This window comes from Cydia fagiglandana, chromosome 13, assembly GCF_963556715.1.
Source record: "Cydia fagiglandana chromosome 13, ilCydFagi1.1, whole genome shotgun sequence".
In the NCBI taxonomy this organism is placed as follows: Eukaryota; Metazoa; Arthropoda; class Insecta; order Lepidoptera; family Tortricidae; genus Cydia; species Cydia fagiglandana.
Window position 1 is genome coordinate 1067321 of NC_085944.1, and position 23852 is coordinate 1091172.

At 38.6% G+C, this 23852-nt stretch overlaps 1 protein-coding gene across 1 annotated transcript in view; it reads left to right on the top strand.

Moving 5' to 3' along the window:
* Positions 1–23769, top strand: part of LOC134669972 (protein real-time) — a 90195-nt gene extending 66426 nt beyond the window's left edge. Inside the window, exons 6-15 of the mRNA XM_063527618.1 lie at positions 12163–12278; positions 12464–12653; positions 13129–13217; positions 14379–14637; positions 15152–15270; positions 19001–19126; positions 19640–19769; positions 20667–20797; positions 21067–21188; positions 22343–23769. Of these exons, the coding sequence (XP_063383688.1) occupies positions 12163–12278; positions 12464–12653; positions 13129–13217; positions 14379–14637; positions 15152–15270; positions 19001–19126; positions 19640–19769; positions 20667–20797; positions 21067–21188; positions 22343–22430 (1370 nt within the window). The 3' untranslated portion in view covers positions 22431–23769. The remainder of the gene's footprint in view (positions 1–12162; positions 12279–12463; positions 12654–13128; positions 13218–14378; positions 14638–15151; positions 15271–19000; positions 19127–19639; positions 19770–20666; positions 20798–21066; positions 21189–22342) is intronic.
* The last annotated feature ends 83 nt before the right edge of the window (positions 23770–23852 follow it).

A 23852-nucleotide genomic window follows, 5' to 3' on the forward strand; every position in this document is an offset into this window, starting at 1 on the left:
TAACTTTACCGCAATTAATGTTATTATAAAATATACGAAAAATTTCATTAGCTTTCCAAAAACATAAGTTTTATTGATGTATGATATTATACATAGGCTACAAATATAATGACCACCAAAAAATACATTGGTACCCAATAAAAAATAAAAAAATCATGCTTACCAAAAAAAATTACTGAACACCAAAAAAATAAGGCCTAAAATTACAAATGTACCACCATTTTAATTACGACTGCACTTCAAATTGTATTCGAGTACCAAATATATTGAATGATTACCAAAAATCATTAATGATCACCAAATCTTGAAGACCAAATAAATGAGATATTTTCACCTAAATAAACCACTATGATACCAAAAAATTTATACATATTACCAAATAAAGTAAAATGATGCCAAAATTACTAGCCCCTCCCGCTCAACCCCCGTACCCCGCACCGAATAACTTAGGCAGGCATACTGAAATGCTACTAGAAAAGTATGTTAGGTTAGGTTTGTACTGCTATCAGTTAAGTGGGCTAGGTTAACACTGCGACCCTTACAGAAACGAATTGCTACTAGAAAAGTGGGTTAGGTTAGGTTTGAACTGCGACCCTTACAGAAAAGAAATGCTACTAGAAAAGTGGGTTAGGTTAGGTTTGAACTGCGACCCTTACAGAAACGAAATGCTACTAGAAAAGTGGGTTAGGTTAGGTTTGAACTGTGACCCTTACAGAAACGAAATGCTACTAGAAAAATGGGTTAGGTTAGGTTTGAACTCCGACCCACACAGAAACGAAATTCTACTAGAAAAGTGGGTTAGGTTGGGTTTGAACTGCGACCCTTCCAAATAAGAAATGCTACTAGAAAAGTGGGTTAGGTTAGGTTTGAACTGCGGACCTTACAGAAACGAAATGTTACTAGAAAAGTGGGTTAGGTTAGGTTTGAACTGCAACCCATACAGAAACGAAATGCTACTAGAAAATTTTGCTTTGCTTTAATAGGATAGCAAGATTTAAAAATTTGGTTATAATTTTACATTAAAATGGAGTTCTAATTTTGGTGGTCATTTACTATTTTTGGGTTTACAATTATTATTTTGGTATCATTTTATTTAATAGGATAGCACGATGTAAAAATTTGGTTATCAATTGACATTAAATTGGGGTTTGAAATTTGGTAATTATTTACAATTTTTGGGTTAATAATGATTAATTTGGTGTCATTTCCTTTAATAGGATAGTAAAATGTAATAAAATTGGTAATCATTTCACATTAAAATGGTGTTATAATTTTGGTAATCATTCATTATTTTAGGGTGGTAAAGTAGATTTTTTTGGTATTAAATTTTATTAAATCTGGTGATCAGTTAAATAGCAGCCTTATACATATAACAAAGTAATGATGAATTTTGTTCCGTCACGTAAATGGCGGGCGACCGACCTCAACTGATCATTATTTCTCGGGTTCTATTTTACTGATCAATTGGTGATGCATACCATTAGAAAGAATATTAAACATACTATAATTGGTTTCTAATAACCGTAGTCATAACTGTAGTCATTTACAAAATCATTGAAAATATGTATATGATTTCTCGATCAATTATTTTACAATGCGCCCGCTATGAAGCTAGGAATATCAAAGAATGCATTGCTCTGATGGATCTGCCGTCTCTTTCATAAGGAAGATCGTGATATGCCTGGGTTAATATTAGATCAGGAAATGGTGGCGTTTCATGATACGCCAAGGATTACGATTTTACGATATGCCGCCGACATACTACTTATTTAAGGTACCTCATGTTATATTTTGAAAATAACAACAACAAATTAAATATTTAACATAAAATCAATTTTAATTTTTACTTTACTTCTATGAAATGCTATCGATGTTAAACCACTATTTTAAACTACCTTTACTTAGAAACTGCGTAACAATAATAGAGCTAAAGCCGGACACATAATAGCACTGCCTGAACAACATGAATCTAAGGTCATATATTACTTAAAACAAAGTATTTCACTTTCAGTCTTGTTCGAGATCTCGAAAATATTAATCGAGATCTCGACCGAGATTGCATATATCGAGATTTCCTGTCAACTAGGTTAAATTTCGAAAATACGTGCGAGATCTAGCGAGATCTCGAAATTGCGAGATCTAGATTGCATTCCCTAGTCCTAGCTGAATTGGTTGTTTCATACACTTACTCTTACTCTATAGAATGTCCAATCCTGCCTTACAAAGACGTTAATATTTATATTTGTCATGTCTATACTTCGTTTCTGAGCATTATTGAAAAAAAAATACTTGATACTAGTATTAACCACTAAGTACATAAATAGGGTAATTCGCCAGTAACAGGCCACTATTAGTAACTGGCCACGCCAAACCAAAAATGAATTCTATTCACCTATAAATAGAATTCATTTTAGTATAAGGTGGCCAGTTATTGAAACCTTATACCTACTAAAATGAATTCTGTATAGAGGTGAATAGAATTCATTTTTAGTTTAGGGCGGCCAGTTACTGGCGAATTATCCTATTCGATATCGAGTTCCCTAAACGTAAGCCGGGTAAGTAAAAAAGTTCAATCGCAATAGGGTGATTAGTCAGTGGCCACCCCAAACCAAAAATAAATTATATTCACCTATAAATAGAATTAATTTTAGTATAAAGTGGCCAGTTATTGAAGTTATTGAAACCTTATACTAAAATGAATTCTGTTTATAGGTGAATAGGATTCATTTTTAGTTTAGGGCGGCCAGTTATTAAAAGTGGCCAGTTACTGGCGAATTACCCTACTTAGTAGTAGCAGTAACAAAAAGTGGCAATGCAAATTGCAATCAGTGAGGTGCGCTCCAGCGCGAGTACGGGCGCACCGCACGCGTCTGTGTGCGTGCATTACACATACAAATACAGTCTCTCACGCCGCGGTTACGCCCCGTCAGAGCGACGGGTATATTCAGCTTGAAATCTCAAAATTGACTTTTAGCTCAGCTCCCGTTTCGTCTTAATTACACAAAGTTCTATTTGGTTTGGCGCGCTACTTCAATTGCAACTTCGTCGAAATGCGGCTTTGCATTTTACCACTAACCTTTGCCATTTGATTTTGAACCCTAAAACGAATAGTAGAAAATTAATTTTGTATTTAGTTTGAAGAGCTCTCATCTGTATTTCGAATGCAGCCTTGCATGTCTATTCCAACCTGTGATGGTGTTCCAAAAGCTAACTGCAAAATTAAATGCAGCCGCATTTAATGCTCTGTTGACCAAGTACTACAGTAGTTCCAGGCGTCATCGACTCGGCGATCGGCGCTCGAACTCTTTGTCTTGTCTGTTGCTGAAAGAGAATAACTGGCTCAAGTAATTATACTCATTAACATAAACATCGGGTCATAGTTACCCTGGTTCCTCTAAACATGAGACTCTCCTATACTCTTTAAGCAATCCAAAAACAAGGCGTGCGATTTCATAGAGCATAAACCGACAAGGTTGCAACTATCATATGGCATGTAGTTTGTTAGAACTTTTGCTTTCTGTGGAACAAAGTCACAAAGTGAACATAATCACTGACGAATGGTCCTTATTGCTACGTTATAAGATCTACCGATGTAAATTGCGTTAGTGTTAACACTTATGAAACTGAATGGTTATCGCAATGGATATTGATGCGTATTGGCAGTAATGCTAGGCTTTAGTGAAATTATGATTTAGTAGTGAGGTTTGGCAATGGCAAGTGTTGGCTTGTTGACAGATGATAACAGTAAATTTGTGAATTATTCGTATTTTGTTTTCAATTGTATCTATTGCCTAATTTGGTATAATATCCAAGTAGCAGAGAGAGCCATGGGGCTGAACTGTTTTTCTCTACGGCAGCAAAGCATGCGCTATGAAGGACAGCCATTGGCAAAATCTTTATACAGTGAGCAGCAGAAGTTGCTAAGCGGGTGAGGTGTTCAAAATTACCTTGACGCGCTCTTATTCTCTTAACAATAAAGTCGCCTTAGATCATTTTGAAAACCTCGCCCGCTTAGTAACTTCTGCTGTTGACTGTACAACGGAAATTGCGGTGGTCGGGTGGATTTACTCGCAAAGACAAAGTGTATACCTAATCATCAAACTAACCGAGTCACCCTGCCGTGTAATGCGGAGATCCGAAGGCCATGTCGTGTAAAAGTGCTTTTCCATTGCTGCACATGAAAGAGGGAGAGGTAGACCGCTGACTATCTGGAGGACGAATGTTGAAAGGGACATTATGAGCTCGGTATAACTCCTGACGACGCTTATCAGCGGAACAAGTGGCGCCTCAAGGCTAAGAAAGCCGACCCCGCGTAACGGGAAGTGGTGAGGAGAAAGAAGAAGATACAGCCATGGAGAGCCCCATGCGCCATCAGTTCAAGACCGAGTGAGGAATTTCGAGATTCGACGTTGCACCAAGACGTGTGATATATTACCAAATTCAATGGTGTTAAGTGGGACGTGGTCAGGCAGACTGGACCAAAATGTTAACGGGTTGGTGGTTGATGGCCACTTTCGGATGAAAGGAACGCCTGGCGTCCGTTAGCTCGATGGTCCGACATTGGAAGATTGTGGGTAACATCTGGATGAGATAAGTGGCGTACTCGAGAGAGACCTATGATCAGCAATGGGTGATGCATGAATGCAATTTATATTTTGACCAACACAAGTGTACCTACAATAAGCAATTATCTTTGTAGAAGCCGTAAATATATCGATAATTTCGAAACCAACTATAAACTCAATGAAACTATTGCTTTCCTGCCAATACTGGCGTTGATTCATATCTGATCGGATATAATTATACATCACGTGTGGAAACCGAATAGTGAACATGCACGTGTCGGACGCGGCTCGTTACGTCGATTACGTGCCGGACGCGTTACGTGCTCTTCCCGTTACAATTTCGCATTAGTAATTGGGTATCTAACATTATTGGAGGATCTTAATACACAAATACACGCTCCACATTTGATTCCTTCCGATCAAGTGTTTTTCCGATAGCATCCAAATGGCCGCTGTGGTAATTCACAGGACAATTCCAACACAGAGGCGATAGTAGGCCTTATTGGGATTAGTCCGGTTTCGTTATGATGTCCTTCACCGAAAAGCGTCTGGAAAATATGAAAAGATATTCGATATTTTCCTTGAATTTAATTAAATTCGAATAAACTAATTGGTACGAGCGCGTTTGAAACCGCGACCTTCGGTTTTAAAGTCTTACCTCTAGACTACGCTTTCTCCCACTTAGCTAAATGCTAAAATTTATGATTCCTCATCCGATTTTAATCTAGGTATTCTAGGTACCTACTTGAAGAATGCTTTCCGTATAAATCTAGAGCTAAGTATGAATAATTTATTCTACATACAGGCAAACTTTTTACTAATGCGAGTACTTAATGCAACAGCTTAAACGTTGCGGCAATACGGTGCCGGAAGAATTACGCCTTTTCTTTCAGTCCTCTTTTTACATGAATAATACTTAATAAAGACTTTCTCTTCCTAATTCTGTATTTCAGTGTAAAGCTTGTATATTTTCAGTCGCACAATGGTCCTCATATAGGTAGCCTCCCACGCGGTTAGTATGTAATGTAATGAGAACGTGGGCGTCATGTTAGCGGCACGCTTTGATTCGATGTGGCTGCTTCATGAAGCTAAATACTTTCCCGTAGGCGGGATGCTGTGCATTCTTCAGTAATGTGAAATTGAAGTCTTTCCATTCCATTTGCTTAAGGTACCGTACATGTCCGTACGTGTACGGTACCTTTAGCATATTGCTATTTTAGTGGGATTATATCAATGCAGTATTTCAAACATCAACAGATTTTTCATCTTGACCCGATTCGCCCTGTGATCCTATTCGCCTCGTTCTACCCTGAACGGTTTTTTATGCGGTTTTCACCTATCAATAGAGTGATTCTTGAGGGGTTATGTTATAATTTGTTAAGGTTCCGTGCGAAGCCGGGGCGTGTCGCTAATCTTTTAATCATTTTGAACCGGATTAGAAAATTTTCGGTTAAGAACAACCGAACCCGATCAAACAGAAAAAAATATAGGTACATAGCAGAATGTATAGGTATGTAACTTCTTCTTTTTGACCTTTGAACGAGTCTTCATCTTCAAATACTTACCTACACAATACAGAGGAATGCTCTTCATTTTAAAAATATTGTTAATGTATTTCCATTATCTTTGAAGGGCTTTGTCCAATGATATTATAATTTATAAAACAAGAGTCTACTTGTCGATTTGTTTTCGCATATAATGGCTGAATGATGAATTAAAATAATCATCAAGCTATCTATAAAAATATGCAGTCAACGAATGTCTATTTTATATTTTTTTTGTGAACTCTGAATGCGTGCACTAAAAAGTTACTCGAAATCACTCACTTAGATGATGATATAATGTGCTTTTAACCTAGGAATACATAAGTTATAGTTTATTGTACAATTTCTCTTTTAGTTGGTGAATACATTTGAAACGTAAATAGCGGCTTGTGACTGACCCACCGCAAAATTTCGAAACTGATATGAAGAAATTCTGAAACTTTTCATATTTTTGTATCTTAGCGATTATAAATTTCCATTTCCAAGACGGAAGTATTTTTAATTACCTGTGATAATTCGTTGGAATTCCCGAGAACATTTCCACCTTTTTAGAAAGCTTTCCGATAGGTAGCTTTCTGTAGGAAACATTGTGTTGTGGCAGCGGGAGGGAACTAACGCTAAGTGCATTTTGCAGTAACTGAACTAGGGTTTCTGCTCGAGAATTCCCGAGGCGAGAAATCTCGAGAAATTTGTCCTAAGTCGAGACGGGAAAAAAATATTCAATGCCTCGAGAACTCGAGAAATAAATCTCTTGTAATAAGTAAAAAGAAAACACGCGTATAACACATGATGTGTCTATAATGCATTTCTTTAGGTAGTTAAATAAATATGAGCAGTGTTTTTTTTTTACATTTTCAAGTAGGAACCTACTTAAAACATTTATTACCAAACGAATAAAAAACTACCTTGATCCGTCCCCTATCGTTCTAGCTTTAACAGATTTTCATGCAGTGTCTTTTTATTGAAAAACGCTTAAAAAAAATTAACAAATATCTATTACAAAACTAATTTACTATAGATAAATCAAATCATCCCGATATATTCCTGTTAGCAAAATATTACAATTTTAGCAGGTTTATTGTTACGTTGAGTACTTGAGTAAGTACGAGTAATTAATATTACGTGGTAAAAGTTTTGTCACATTGAGTTAAATTTATTGACTTGAATATTGCTGCCTAATAAAATACCATATTGTGGTTTGTTACATTTTGTTGAATACCTAAAGAAATACACTATAGTATAACACATCGCTGGTGCGCACGCCTGGACCTATAGTTTTATTTGTTGTTATATTTTTGATTATTAAGTGCAATCTATGCTGACTAAAATGTACCATATGTTTGATTATTGATCTCACCTACGATTCCTACGAGTCTGATTTGTAAAAAAGCAACAAAAAAAAATAACATGGTGTTTTTCGAAGCTTTCAAAATTTCTCGAGATACTCGAGAAACTCGAGAAATCTTGGTCGAGAATTCCCGTGCCTCGAGAAATTCAAAAGGTCGAGAAACCGGAAACCCTAAACTGAACTAGAGTTAATACGATTTCCCTCTTCTAAGTAGTACCTGACTATAGACAAACGAATTCATAGACACGCAAACTAGTGCAAAAAATCTGGAAATTAGATGGATACAGATAGCGCTTTACGACGACGTACATAGATTTTGTGATAACATACTTAAATAAGTTTTTGGCATTTTTCGCTGACTGTACTTTTCTTACGACCGACAACTAATACTCATCGAGACAATTCTGAAAACCCCTAACACAATTAGGTTGCATTGTTTCATCACAGAGTAGGAACTCTGTGATGAAACAATGCAACCTAATTGTGGAGACAGGAGGTGGCCATAGGAATGGCCACCTCCTGTCTCCATCATCACATCTGTTCGACAGTACCATATTATTGTATTGTCATCAGAACTACATACAGCTGCCAATTTTCATGACGCTACGACCCTTGGAAGATGGTTAAATTAGTTACCTTAGATTCCATTACATAGTTAGTTACATACAGGTCGAGAGTTCCTATGGCCACCTCCTGTCTCCATCATCAGATCAGTTCGACAGTACCATATTACTGTATTGTCATCACAACTACATACAGCTGCCAATTTTCATGACGCTACGATCCTTGGAAGATGGTTAAATTAGTTACCTTAGATTCCATTACATAGTTAGTTACATACAGGTCGACACCTTAGATTCCATTACATAGTTAGTTACATACAGGTCGACCTAATAAAAGCTTGTTAAAAAACGTTAACGCTTGGCAACCTAAACTCTTTTAATATCCCATAATACCAATTTATGTACAGTCGAGTTCACAAACGCCTTTACGAGCCAACATTCCATAAATATATTAACACACCTTTAAGACACTTGACAATAAGGTCGTGTACCTACATATATTTTTGGAACGCTGGCTGAAAAAGATGTTTGTGGACTCGACTGTACATAAATTGGTATTATGGGATATTAAAAACAGCGCTAACGTTTTTTCAATTATGCTATCACAAAATAGATTTTCGATCGATAGAATAGATCGTCTCGAATAGATCCTCATAAAGCGCCAAATATAATATCTAATATTTGGTACACAATTCTCAAAGAGTATCGGACTTTATCGGACTAAGTGGAAATAACCCTGAAACATGGCGAATAATTTCAACGTTCGCCACAAAGCCGCCTGTGACCCATTTCTCGGCACGTGGCTAGTTCTCAAGTCGAAACAACGTGCTGAACTTACTGAATTGATATTCAAAGCCCTGTATTATGTATATCGACCCGTATAGATTAATGCCTACTAGACATGTGCGCCGCGCCGCCGCGCCGCCGCCGCCGATGATTTTTCCACGCCGCCGCCGCCGATAGATTTGACCGGCGTATAATCGGCGTGGGAAATTTTGATACCTATCGTGTCTTATTCCATATTGCGTAGTGAGTAGATAATGTCATAGGTATAATTTAAAGATCCTTATGATTTTTCGCTTATTATTTGCCAGTGAAGCATATTAGCATCATTTTTGTCGTTGCGGTGTTAGCTGTGATAACGATTTAGCGTTAATTTAAACAAGATCTTGTTTCTGGATCTCAGGTTATTATGTATTTGATATTTTATCGTACACCTTTTTTGTTGAACGCACAGAATACAGAATACAGATATTTATTGGCAAAAATAAAAGTACATTTTACAAGTCACAATAAAATACAAATTATACAAGTAATAAAACAATTATAGTTCAATAAAATAACAATAACAAACAATCATAATTTTCATTTCACAGTGTTGGGTTAATGATCTTCGTATTTTGTTTTACATCAATAATCTCTTCATTGTCAATTTAATCAGTGAACTAAAGTCAAGAAAATAGTAGGTTCATATCCTAGGACATAAACATGCTATTTTCTTTTTGAATCTCCTCCAAGCTGTCACCACGATTATAATTGCGTATTTTATGATTTCTCGTATGATGCTGGTGACACGCATGAGGTTTATCAATGTCATCATGTGATAGATATGCTTTGATTTATTTATCACATAATATACAATTTCATTTAAAACACATTCACACACACACACACACACGATCAATTCTTAGTCATTTTATGGTGATTATCAGCTTCTTTTACTTAGTAATATATCTTCTTGGTCGCATCCATCATGACTGATGATCGTGGTTGGTGGGTTTTGTTCGGGCACGAACACACTCTCGCCATCGATTCCGGTCCATCGCTTTCCTCACCACGTCATAGAATTTCTGAGATGGTTCCTCGCCTTTGAGTTGGTCAGTCCATCGTGCTGGTGAACGGCCCCGTGACCTTTTGCCATCAGTATTACCAACATCGATTAACCTTTCCAAACTTTCGTCTCCCCTTCTCATTATATGGCCAAAGTAACTTAGGAAGCGTTGTTCACAGATTGTGGACAATCGCACTTTCACTTCGAGTTCCAACAGTATGGAGTGATTCGTGCGCTTAGCTGTCCATGGTATTCTCAGCATACGCCTCCAACACCACATCTCAAAGGCATCGATCCGTTGTTTCTCTCTGCTTTTGATTGTCCACGTTTCGGCTCCATACATAAATATTGGAAATACAAGGGCTCGTACAAGTCTTATTTTAGTGTTTCTGGATATTCCCCGATTACGCCATATTTTCTGAAGCCGCGTCATGGCATCTTTAGCCATTCCTATGCGCCTTTTGATCTCCGGAACACAGCTGCCATCATTACATACCTTTGACCCCAGATATACGAACTCATCAACAGTGTCTATACCCTGGATTGTAGGAGCTGCAGACAGGCGGCTGGCGCGATCCACAATCATCAGCTTGGTTTTGCTTCGGTTGATTGCAAGACCTAACTTCCCGCTCTCGACCTCCAGTCTGTTGACAAGTTCTTGCATGTCAGATATTGAAGATGCCAAAAGGACAGTGTCATCAGCATATCTCAGGTTATTAATTCTCTTTCCACCAACAGCAAACCCTTTGTGCCATCCTTGAAGAGATTTACGGACAATATACTCGCCATAAATGTTAAACAACATTGGTGATAGTATGCATCCCTGTCGGACTCCTTTTTTGGTCTGGAACATTTTGGAACATTCTGGTCCAATTCTAATGTAGCTTCTGTTGTCAGTATACAAGTTACGAATTAATCCTATGAGATGCTCCGGTGCTCCCATCTCTGTCAGTACAGACCATAGTTCCCCCCACTGCACGCAATCAAATGCTTTTGTGTAGTCAATGAAACAGAGAACAACTGGATTGTTGAACTCTCGACTTTTTTCAATAATCTGTCTTATGTTAAGCATTTGCTCGCGAGTGCCCTAGTAATATATATTTCAATCAAAATTATAAAAGTCAGGTTAAAGCTTTGTAATAATAAGCTATACATAAACAATTATACCTACTTATAGGAACTTAAATCACCAAATATCATCACTAAGCTAGCAGTAAAGAAAACAAAGTAGACCTTAATATTCTATAAAACGAGACATTCCAAAGACATTCTTTTGAGCGAATCAACCTGCCAGAGACGTTTACTTTCGAAAACTTTATTTTATTTATTTATACATTTCTGTTAAACTTCAGTTCAGACAAATGTGAAGTATTCATCATTATATCGTAACAAATCCTAGGTGAGGCGACAGTGGCTGGGAAAAGTCAATATAGATTTAAGGCAACTTAAAGTTTTCTTTTGTGTTTTATTTGTATTTCGCTTAAAAAGTAAGTAAAAATACTGCCTAAAATATAGCGTTTTAAAGTATCCTTATTAATTTAATATTTAAACATACCGTTGGTAACCGTTAGGTTGGTATTGATAATAAATGGTTGCCAAGTGACATGCTGGGATATAATTTTCGGCAATAATTTAGAAAACACACATAATATGCTTTGTATAGCCTAGTAAATACTCAGAAGGCTTTAATGTAGAGTTTCAACAGCCACGTCCTCATGCAGTATCAAAAATTATGCCACGCCGATTTCACGCCGATCACGCCGCCGCCGCCGGTCAAAAAATCATCGGACGCCGCCGCCGATGATTTTGCCATCGGCGCACATCTCTAATGCCTACGTCTAGGTTTAGTACGTTTACTGCGCATAATTTCTTGTGATTTATGGCGTCAATTCATAAAAGCTTGTCAAATCTAACCCCTTGATAATCGTTTGGCCTTATCCGTTCATTTGACATTAAAGTTAGAAAGTGACACAATTAACAGAGGTTTGCTAAGTTATATGAATACCCTCCTTTCGACATTAGTCTTGCCCAAAAATGTCTATCACATCCCTTACAATAGCACGTCAAATTTACTTTAAAGAAAAAGTGCCGCATAAAATTCATAGGCGTCCTTGGCGCCATGTTTAGAACAACTCACTAATGCCTTTTAGTTGGCTAGTTTCACTGCACTGCAGCCTCTGCGTTAGTGGTTTTATATATATTCTCTGACCACGCGGCCTTTTTAATACGGTAACTGCCTTGTATCCGTGTAGAATTGTAGATGCTACCTTTGTTTATAACTAAGATATTTACATTAAGTTCCTTGTTACAGACCAGTACACGCTCGACAGCGAGTACATCAAGCGATACCTCGGAGAACTGACGCCGATGCAAGAATCCAGACTTCTGCAGCTCAGGAAGTGGATCGCTGACTTGCAGAAGGGGAAGGTAAAAAGCTTGACCACTTTATTGGACACAACATTTTCCTCGTTCTAGTAGTTATACGATAGTTTGAGAGCGTTTTCACACTGTCCAATCCGATATCGTATGTCGAAACGACCACAAAGAAGCAAAAAGTAAAAAGGTGCATTTTATATTTATATATTAATTTAATTATTTGTTCTTTACCCCAGGTACCATCAGATACTACACTCCTCCGATTCCTCCGCGCCCGTGATTTCAACGTGGAGAAGTCCCGTGAGATGCTCTCCCAATCCCTGCTCTGGCGCAAACGGCACCAGGTCGACCGCATACTGTCGGAGTACGAGACACCGCAGGTCGTGGCGCAGTACTTCCCTGGAGGATGGCACCATCACGACAAAGGTACAGCGCTAGAGACATGCTTTCTCAAGGTTTCACTTCAACATGGAGGAGGCACGCTGTTCTCCCAATCCCTGTCCTGGCGCAAACGGCACCAGGTCGACCGTATCCTGTCGGAGTACGAGACGCTGCAGGTCGTGGCGCAGTACTTCCCTGGTGGATGGCACCATCACGACAAAGGTACAACACTGAAGACTTTCTCAAGGTTTCTCTTCAACGTGGACTCCCGCGAAATGCTCTCCCAATCCCTACCCTGGCGCAAACGGCACCAGGTCGACCGTAATCCTGTCCAATTACGAGACGCCGCAGGTCGTAGCGCAGTACTTCCCCTGGGGATGGCACCATCATGACAAGGTACAACACTAGACAGATGCTTTTTCGAGGTTTCACTAAGAAGATAGCTAGCTACCTTGCTCTAAGATTCTCGTTTTAATATCAAAGTTTCACTTTGTTTGAATCATTCATACCTATATTACAGACGGACGTCCGCTATACATCCTCCGACTCGGCCAGATGGACGTCAAGGGCTTGCTCAAGTCCGTCGGGGAAGACGGCCTCCTGAAGTTGGTAAGTCGTTCAGCTAACCCTATTGTATAATGTAGTTTGAAGCCCGAGGAAGGACATAGGATGGTTATTATCAATTATCATCGTTATCATCATCATCACACGTAAACCAAGTCTTGGGCAGAAGCTATTAGAACTATAGCCACCAAGTTACATAACGTAACAATGAACAATGTATTTAAACGGCTGTATTACTGCCACGGCTGCTAGATATTCTTATATGGTAGTGCTCATAAATACTTACAGACAGACAATTTGACTATAAACGCAGAACCTTACCGGCTGCTTAACGTATAAACACACTAGTTCATGTTTAAATTATGCTTGAAACCGTAAATAATACCGACATTACCTGCCATGGGTACTCTTAATAACTAGTACGTTATATACCTACATCACGTACAGGTAAAACTGGTTTTAGGTCTCTAGCTACATGCCAATCATATAACACTCGTTAAGCAACTAAATCGCAACTGCATTTATTTATTTATCTACCGTGAAGTACATTAAATGACCCAGTTGTGCAACTAGCATCAACTTATTTATGATAATGATTTGATTTTAATACGCTCTAATGTAGATTCATTGTAGGATTATGATATGAGTATGAATTGAGGCTGTGAAATTGCACAAAAAATTATAACTACTCTACTACTACTACTAATTACTCTACTAGTAATTATAGACTCTGCAGTACACTACCAACGATATCTTGATACTTGGAACGTTTTCTACATACTTAAAGTTAAAAATCTGCCAGCAATTTAATTCACAACACCATGTAAAATGCTGTTCTCATTACTGAAATACAGCAGTCTTCTTTGAATGAAAATATCATTGATTGAGTGACATTGACCCAGAAATTAAAAGAAATATAAATATTGTGCATCAGACAATATTTTATTTTTTAACATGCTATCTCACATAATTGTTTTTAAATGTATTTAATAAATATAGACATAGGATCTGAAATAATAATTATTTACGCATTTCTGTTTCCCTGTATATTTCATGATAACTTAAGGTGACAGTCCATTTCCAACGACAGCTGCATTACTGTTCATTTTACTATGGAAATTAACAATAACAGCGACGCGTTCAGTACTAGGAGTGCAGCTGCGGTTAGCAATGGAATGTTACCATTAAAGCTACTTGTATTTCCAGACGCTTCACGTGTGTGAAGAGGGCCTCAAACTGCTGGAAGAAGCCACCCGCTCCTCGGAGCACGCGGTCCAGTCCTGGTGCCTCCTGGTAGACCTGGACGGGCTCAACATGAGGCACCTGTGGAGACCTGGAGTCAGAGCTTTGCTGAGGATCATACAGATCGTCGAGGCGAACTATCCTGAGACTATGGGACGGGTGCTCATTGTGAGAGCTCCGAGAGTTTTCCCGATTTTATGGACGATTGTCAGCACGTTTATAGGTGAGCTTCGTTACAGTTATGATCGCCTGGTAGATACAAGCTTGGACTATTTCAATATGCGACATTTGTAACGTCATTTAAGGATTATATTCGCGTAACCATTGTTAGAATCTATGTAGATGTCGTGGCCAGATCATATAATTTGATTACTTCATGATATTGTTAAGTAAGGTTTATCTTCACTTTTTCCGACTGAACCGAGCAATTCTAAGATCTAAGAGCGTACTTAATAATAATATTTTTTACAAAAATAAAAGCTTTTTCCTAATATTATTCATAAAGGCAATTCTTGAGGCAGGTGTTACCTAAGCTCTTTTATAGTAATATGTTGCATTGTGAGGAAACCAGACTAATCCTAATAAGGCCTAATGTCAACAGTTGTTTTTAGGTCATGGTCAGAGATTCCAGTTTTTTATCAAGCATGTAACGGAGGTGGGATCTCACAGATCTGTATTTACTTCCTTTCTTAACTATCTTACTTCCTTAATAAATAACTTACTTTCCCCAATTCCAGATGAGAACACCCGCAGCAAATTCCTGTTCTACGGCGGCAAGGACTACCTGCAGCCGGGCGGCTTGCTCGACTACATCCCCAAGGACCTCATACCCGACTTCCTCGGAGGGCCTTGCAAGGTACATTCACCACACGGGATTGTTGTGCCATTTAGGGTTCTTGCTAAATTGGAAATTCTATAGCGTAAGTATTGACCACCAATTTAGCTATAGTATCCGCAGAATTAAGTGGCGAGCACGGTCATAAATCATCGGAATCATGCTATCTCTTTCGCACCTGCACGGCCTTATGGAGCGGGCCGTGCAACAAGAGTGCAGGTAGCGGTAACAACAATAGTGACGTTTATGACCCTGCTCGCCACTTAATTCTGCGGATACTATAGGACCCTAAATGGCGCAAAAATCGCGGAGCGTGATGATACATTCAATACTTCAACTCTATGCAAATGTTCAAATCGACCGTGGTTTATGGTGGTCCCACGCTGACTGATATATAACGTTATACCGGGTGTTGCCTGTAACAGGAGCAATAAATTAAACAGTAGGCTGCACTCCTCAAACTGACTCAACGTTTGTTCAGTAACTTTTAAAAATAACTTTTGTTTTGATTTTTATTACACTTTGAAGTTTATTCTAAGACGCGATGTGTTGCAAATTTTCTTATGTTTAAAGACTGACAACCAACGTCAAACACACTGATGTCAGCGTACATTGAAAGCAATATTCATTTTGTATGAAAAAGAGGATGTCTAAATGATTCATAATTTTTAAAAGTTGTTCATCAAAAGTTTTGTAGTTTGAGGAGTATAATATACGTTTTAATTATTTGCTCGTGTTACAGACAACACCCGGTATAACATTGTGTGACAGGTACAACTGATAGTCAGTCTATTGCATGAATAAAGAAATATTCATTCATAGTATTGATAGAATTTTATTCTATTGTCCCTGTTACATGATGTTATATTATAACAGCCAGTGTGGGAGTAGTGTTCGAATATGAAAAGTAATGTAATTTTAAAACGGGCATTTAAATACTTGGTTGTTTACATTCGGTTGTTAACTACACTACAGTCAGACTATAAAAAACATGTCACAAATCCATATGAAGTGATCCGTTTTCATTACTATTGCTTTTGAGTTGCATTTTAAATAAGGATAATTCTTCTAGCGGGTGATAATATGATAGATCTCATTTATGCAATACCAGTATGCAAATTTTACTAAATAATTACATGTTGTAAGGGGTTACGTTAAAAGAGTGTTATGTAACGAAATAATTTGAATTTTCTTACCCCTTAAGAGACGTAAAAGTTTAGGTAATGGTTTTACCATTCTTTGTTACGTACTCAAAACGGTCCGAAGTATGTTAAAAAGATTTTCTCAAATAATTTTCAATGGCTAGTATATGGTTTCATGCTTAACTCAGAAGCCAAACCAGTAAAACTCCCTTGAACTTGTTACCCTATACAGTTTAGCTCCGCAAAGCAGCAGTTATTTTCTCATTTATGAAGTTTCCCGCAACAGGAAATATAATAGTGAGCCGAGTCTATTGTGTTATTAGTAAAGTTTGAGCTGAAACGTGGTTCGCGGCCTGCGGGTCGGTATTACTTGGATATTGTTTTAATGTTGCATAAGTTTAGTAGGTATTAGTTTATTAATTATTAACCCTTCGTATGTCTAAGCCCTGATAAGGATTTTAATCCGAGCGCACTGATCAGTGCTTAGACAGATGAAAGGTTAATGTATCTACAGATGTCAACTACCACGCGTAAACTATCCACGAACTATAAACATGGACTACGAGGGACGAATATAACAAAGAAACTCAGATAATTGTCTTTTTATCAAACACTACGGGTATTAGAACTTTGAGGAACACAAATTAGGTACAAAATTAGAACACCGTAAAATTGCCATGAGACTAAACATATTAAAACATTTATTTTTAAATGATTAAAACTCGCGGTAGATATTGAAGTTGCAATATTTGAAAAAAACTACTTTGAAAAAACCCCGTATTTTGTTCTGCCAATCAAAAGAAAAATATGTAGGGATGGGATGCACTACAGAGTTACTGACTTTGAGTAGTAGTGTAGATACGATAGTAGATACGAGAATTTTTCAAAGTTTTGACGATGTGTTTCATACCGTGTCGGAAATCTCTGCTCAATGGTGAGTCCGCAGCGGAGAGCGGTACACGCGCATAAATATATTTTGTTTATTTAATTATGTTAATATATCTTGTGTTATTCGCCTCGCAGTCGGACATAGTAGACGCCTCGATGAACGTGCCTCATCAGTATTACGACTACGTGAGAACTACCCATACTGTATACTCGTCATACTTGTGCTCGATCCTTGTATTGTCGCTAAGTTTAGTACTTACAGTTCACTACACATTTAGTCATATTTGTATGTCTGTCACCACTCTGAAGTGATGGTCACCTAAAGTCACTCACTTGTGCGTTACTATAGAAAGTGTCACTCGATATACATGTTCAATTATTCACTATATGTAAGCTAAGATACAGTAAGTTAAAATGCATTATATTTTACTATAGAACCAGCTAAATTCATTTCTAAGCTAGACAGATTGGTTCACACTTAAATTAATTACACGGAAATCATTCATATAAAAACAACCTTGAACTTTTTACATATAAACTTGAAAGGCATTATACAGCTAGACATGCGCAAAATGTATCACTGAAAAGAAAATATTAATATGCATCTTTCGTAAGCTGTGAAGTACTTCACTCTTTTAGTTCAGAAGTTCAGTTTAGTTCAGTAGCTCAACAGATCCATCATCCATCTATATCAAAAGTATTGGTTTCATGTCTCTCATTCGCGAATATATTGAGTTGAATGAAGAATTTGATAGATAATTTCATTCAATATGAATCACTCAAGTAAATTAATTTATGAATCGAAGGTTTAACATGGCGTCCTTGTCACTCTTTAAGCGAATGAGCAAGTAAATGAACAGATTTTTAAATTGAACTGCTGAAGTAAAGAACTAAATGAATCCGCGCTGAACTAGTGAATGAAAGAGTGACATCAAGTGAAGTACTTCATTTGAATCTTTCATTCGCGAACTACTCATGTCTATAATACACTCTCTCTACCTAGGGCTAGCATAGTTACTGTAGACAATACCCTCTGGAATAATGACAGGTTTGTGTAATTTTTATGCGATTAGGCCCACTTGCACCATCCCACTAACCCGGGGTTAAGCGGTTAAACCGTTGACCCAGTGTCAAATTGTACTAGTAACCGTGGTAACTCCAGGTTTAACCGGTTAACCCCGGGTTAGTGGAATGGTGCAAGTGAGCCTTAGTGAGTCTTGTCAATATACAGGGATGTACAAATCGATTTGTACAGTCGTTATCAGCGGCGACCATCCCAAATATTTGGGGAAGCAGTCCATGCCCCCATACTATGACCACCTTAGCTGCTCCGATATGACCGATGGTGTCAATCAGGGATGACAATGAAACAAGTGCTTATACTCAGGGCATACCCGTATTACCAATAAATAGCTTGAAGGTAAAAGCCACAGCCTTTGTATTCTGCCCTACAAAGATATCATAGGTCATTTGGAAACTCATTCAATTGTTAGGACATTTTCGCTCTAAGGCCAAATTCAGATGCATAGTTAGTGATTATAACTAGTCTCAAACTATATAATTTTATTATTTTTAACCTTATCCGACATCTTATCTGGGTTACACCAACTACTATGTATTATAGTCACTAAATATGTGTCCAAAACGCGAGAGTTTAAAGTTGCCGTTATGTAATTGGGATATTCTTACCTGCTTCTTAATCCTCATCCCCACATTTCCAGAGTTTCGTGCACGAAGGAGGCCTGGTGCCGAAGAGTTTGTACGTGAGCGGCGCCTTCACCGAGCGCGACGGAGACCCGCTGTGTGAGGACAGCATCTACCGCTCCGTTAGCCTTGGGAAGGGCCAGGTGGGTATTTGTGATGTATGTCTTTTAGTATTTAAATTAGTGTATATTATACAGACATACATACTCATTCGGCCTCGAATGGCTGATGCTAGTTTGTTTACATTATTTTAAATACTAAAAAATAAATTATAGGTAACGTTTTCAACCAAAAGGTTCAACCAAAGGTCACATTGTAGGTTGTCGTTTTCAAATTGAAGCTATATGGAAATAGCATCTTATTGACAAACGACAATAAGACCCTTTTGATTGGGAATGGCACATAGAATTATGGTTATTATAATTAGACATTTAGTGCGTTAGTAATTTGAAAGAAAAAAAGCGTAAATAAATGGTACTTAATGCTATTAATTAGATTTGTCCTTAATTGTATTAAACAATTTAAATCAACATCATACACTAATTGGAAATTCACTTCGTTGTTTTGTAATTTTACATACACTTACTTCAAGTATGTACATGACCAGAATTTGTGTTCAAAAATGGCTGTAAATGCAACAACGCCATCTATTGCAGGTTCATGAAGTGATCGTGAACAACAAAGACCCGCAGAGCGTGCTGACCTGGGACTTCGACGTGCTCCGACACGATATAGCGTTCACCGTGTACCGCTCGCCCCACGACCTGGAGCTCGACGATCCCACAGGTAGCTTCATGCTTTTTACTAGTCAATTATACTGATAATAAAGTTTATCTTTAATCAAATTTCGACATATTTTGCGTATGGAGTTTCGGTTTTCTTCTAAGGGGTTTGAACTGTTCCTACATCTAATAGGCTCATCATAATTATCACCAATATGTTTGCATGTATGTTTTTTTTTAACTTTATATTTATGTGAGATGATGTTAACATAAATAATAGTATCCTAAAATTAAAACTACCTACAAAACTGAACTAACATTAAAATAAACCTACTTAAAAATTAAACAACAATAGATAAAAAACCGGGCAAGTGCGAGTCGGACTCGCGCACGAAGGGTTCCGTACCATAAAGAAAAAAATAAAAAAAGGAAAAAATGCAAAAAGAAAACGGTCACCCATCCAAGTACTGACCACGCCCGACGTTGCTTAACTTTGGTCAAAAATCACGTTTGCTGTATGGGAGCCCCACTTAAATCTTTATTTTATTCTGTTTTTAGTATTTGTTGTTATAGCGGCAACAGAAATACATCATCTGTGAAAATTTCAACTGTCTAGCTATCACGGTTCGTGAGATACAGCCTGGTGACAGACAGACGGACAGACGGTCGGACGGACGGACGGACAGCGAAGTCTTAGTAATAGGGTCCCGTTTTACCCTTTGGGTACGGAACTCTAAAAATACCTACCTATGAAAAATACCCCAATTATGCCATCGGGCCTCTTTACTCTATAAGCATAAAATGTACTTATACAGTAAAGAGTATACGTACCTTTACAGTTTGGTGCCGTGACCAGGATACCTTGCGGTAGTAATGTCTTAATTGACAATCAACAATATACTACCTCATTGTTTGAAAATGTCATACATACTTAGGTTACCAATTGAATGATATTTTGCAGTGGATTGCACCGGCGCTGGCACAGGGACTGAGGAGGGCCGCTCGGCGCTGGCGCGGCAGGACTGGCGCGAGGGGGAGCACTACCACAAGGTGGAGCACACGCTTATCGCGCACGACGGAGAGAGCATACAGGTGATTACATCTTTAGTCGTCTGCTCTTTAGGGTTTGCTTCTTATGCACTCGCTTTGGCAACCGCTGCGGCGCAATACAATCACGTACTGTAAGTTGACTTAACTGCGTACGACCTTCGCGGTTATTTATTAAAATTGACTTAAAAATACGCTTTAGCGCACATCGCCACGGTCGCCACAAAGTATTAATAAAATAAAGTAAAATAAATATAAATATATAAATATTTGGAAGCTTATCTTTTTTACCCGTGATGTGATGTGTCCGCCAGGGGTCGCACGTGATGCTGGAGCGCGGCTGCTACGTGCTGCAGTGGCGCTGCGAGCTGCTGGACCACGCGCCGCGCGCGCAGCTCATGTACTTCCACGAGACGCTCGCCTCGCACCACTACAAGTCAGTTCTCTCTACATATTACCCCTGGGATGTGATGTGTCCGCCAGGGGTCGCACGTGATGCTGGAGCGCGGCTGCTACGTGCTGCAGTGGCGCTGCGAGCTGCTGGACCACGCGCCGCGCGCGCAGCTCATGTACTTCCACGAGACGCTCGCCTCGCACCACTACAAGTCAGTTCTCTCTACATATTACCCCTGGGATGTGGTGTCCGCCAGGGGTCGCACGTGATGCTGGAGCGCGGCTGCTACGTGCTGCAGTGAAAAATGATAATTTATATTATGACCATCCATCAGACAGATACATCAGAAATTTTGCAATAAGGTTCCGTTTGATATAGTCCTTGAGGTTCGATTTAAATTTTAGTGACTACTATCTGTAGTCTGTAAACTTACCGAACTATAGTTTACCTGCGAAACGTACATACATTTAACATAGCATAAAAGACAATCAATCGGCACATCATTAATTACTTATTTATTTTACTTCTTAGAAAAACTTACAGCTAGAGTAACAACATAGGTAATGACATAGAAACAGTGAGCCAATTACAAGTTCCCACAGGTAGAACCTTACGATCCTCACGTACAGATGGTACGATCTTCTCTCTCTATTATTTGGGCGTTTTCTAAAATAAATATCGAAAACCTGATTCTCCCAGATCCTGGTGTTTTTGGGTTCTTTCAACTCAGAATCACTAGCATATTCAATTCTGATGATAAAATAAAATGTCCCAATAATTTGTATGAAAATTGTACGTTCCACTACGTCATGCACATACAAGTGAAATTTTTTTTCATACTAAAACTTGACGTAATGGAATGGACATTTTGGGACATCATTTTTTAATGGTAGGATGGAGAATGCTGTCGATTTTGAGTAGATTGAGCCCAAGAACGTCCAGATTTGAAAGAATCAGGTTTTCAATATTTTAGAAAACGCCCATTTACGACTCTTTTTAGGCCCACTTGCACCATTCCACTAACCCGGGGTTAACCGGTTAAACCAGGAGTTGTCATGGTTAGCCATACAATTTGACACTAGGTTAATAGTTTAACCGCTTAACCCCGGGTTAGTGCTGGAATGGTGCAAGTGGGCCTGACTCTTTTAATTTTAAGTTTACATCGTCATAATAAATCTCACCTACTTATTCCCCAGGGGCTCGATGTCCAGCCTGCAGTCTGGCGCTTCCGGGTTCTCGTGCCTCAGCACCAAGTCCGCCGCCAGCTCCTGCCCGTCCCGGTGATGCGACGTCCCCCCCGCCCCTGACGCAGAGGCCTAGACACCAGGGGGCATTCACCTAACGTGTGCCCAGTACAAACACGATATCAAACTCGTTAGGTTCTTTCTGCCTGATCTCCTGCAACAACGTAGACTCTGACGGTGACACACACGGGGGAGTTTTAAGTGGGGTCCCTTTGTTTCCCATAAAGTTTTAAGTCATAATGTATTGTTTGTCATATTATCGTTAGTCATAAAACTGAAACCGTTAACTTTTCAGGATTTTCCTAAGGTTATTCTATAGATAGGTTAGGTTAGGTTAGGTTTGTTTTATGGCAATCCTGAAAAATTACGCGTTTCTGAGAAAAACCAATTATGACTAACGAAAATTCGGACAAACAATACATTATGACTTAAAACTATTTGGGAAACAATAGAGACCCGTTTTAAGTACCTCTCCAATTAGAGCGAACGTTCGTTGACTCAAATGGAGCCTACGGTTTAATGTGTGTCATATACGAAAGTGAATTTTATAGTAAGTTTTTTTCTGCTTGGAATCACCAGCCGGACTCGCGCGACAGTATCTCTCCCGCGTGATAGACTACCCGTCCCTCTTTAATACAGTTAGACTACTCGCCTTCTTCTAACTTCTTCTTCTTCTTCTTATTAATTATAGATGGGGGTCCCTCTTAGGTGATGAGACGCTGTGCTCAAGCTTCAACTTAATGAGGCCTAGACCGTCACAGTGACGCACACGGGGGTACTTACCTCCCCTTTGAGAGCGAACAAACTATGCCTCAAATGGACCCCACGGAATTAAAGAATGACTCACGTTAGACCGGGCCGTGTCCGACCCGGAGCTTCCGGTGCATCGTTTTCTATAGAGAGCATCACGTGATCGCCTGTCATGTCAAAGAAAAATAAGCGTCAAAAGCTCCGGCCCGGACACGGCCCGGTCTAACGTGAGTCATCCTTAAGTCTGTGTGCGTCTCGTACAAACACGAATTTTCTGAATATTTTAAGTGAAGAAATTTCCTATTCCTGCGATAAAAGGATTTAAAAAATCCTTAAAGAAAATGTCTTCAGTAATAACGCAGGTAAATCGCGTGAGAAGAAAAACACTGGGGTTTGAACAGATGTGGTTCATAATAATTTTCCATCGTATTTTCACGGAAACGTACGAACGTGTTGCTATTTCAGTCAGTCTCGGTATAAAAAGTACTGATGTTGACTGAAGTAACATGACATACTTAACACTCTTTTAAGGGGAAGTGTAATTCTTATCTCAATAAGTGATAATCAAATCCAGAAGCATTCTAGAAAAAGGGTATCAAATTTGTTCACCCATTTTACGAGTTTATACTTAAGCAATTATGTTAGTGAAATGTAGAATTTCGTGTATTTGGCTATTCCATTACGCACGGCTTTCTAGCTATAAGTAGAACAT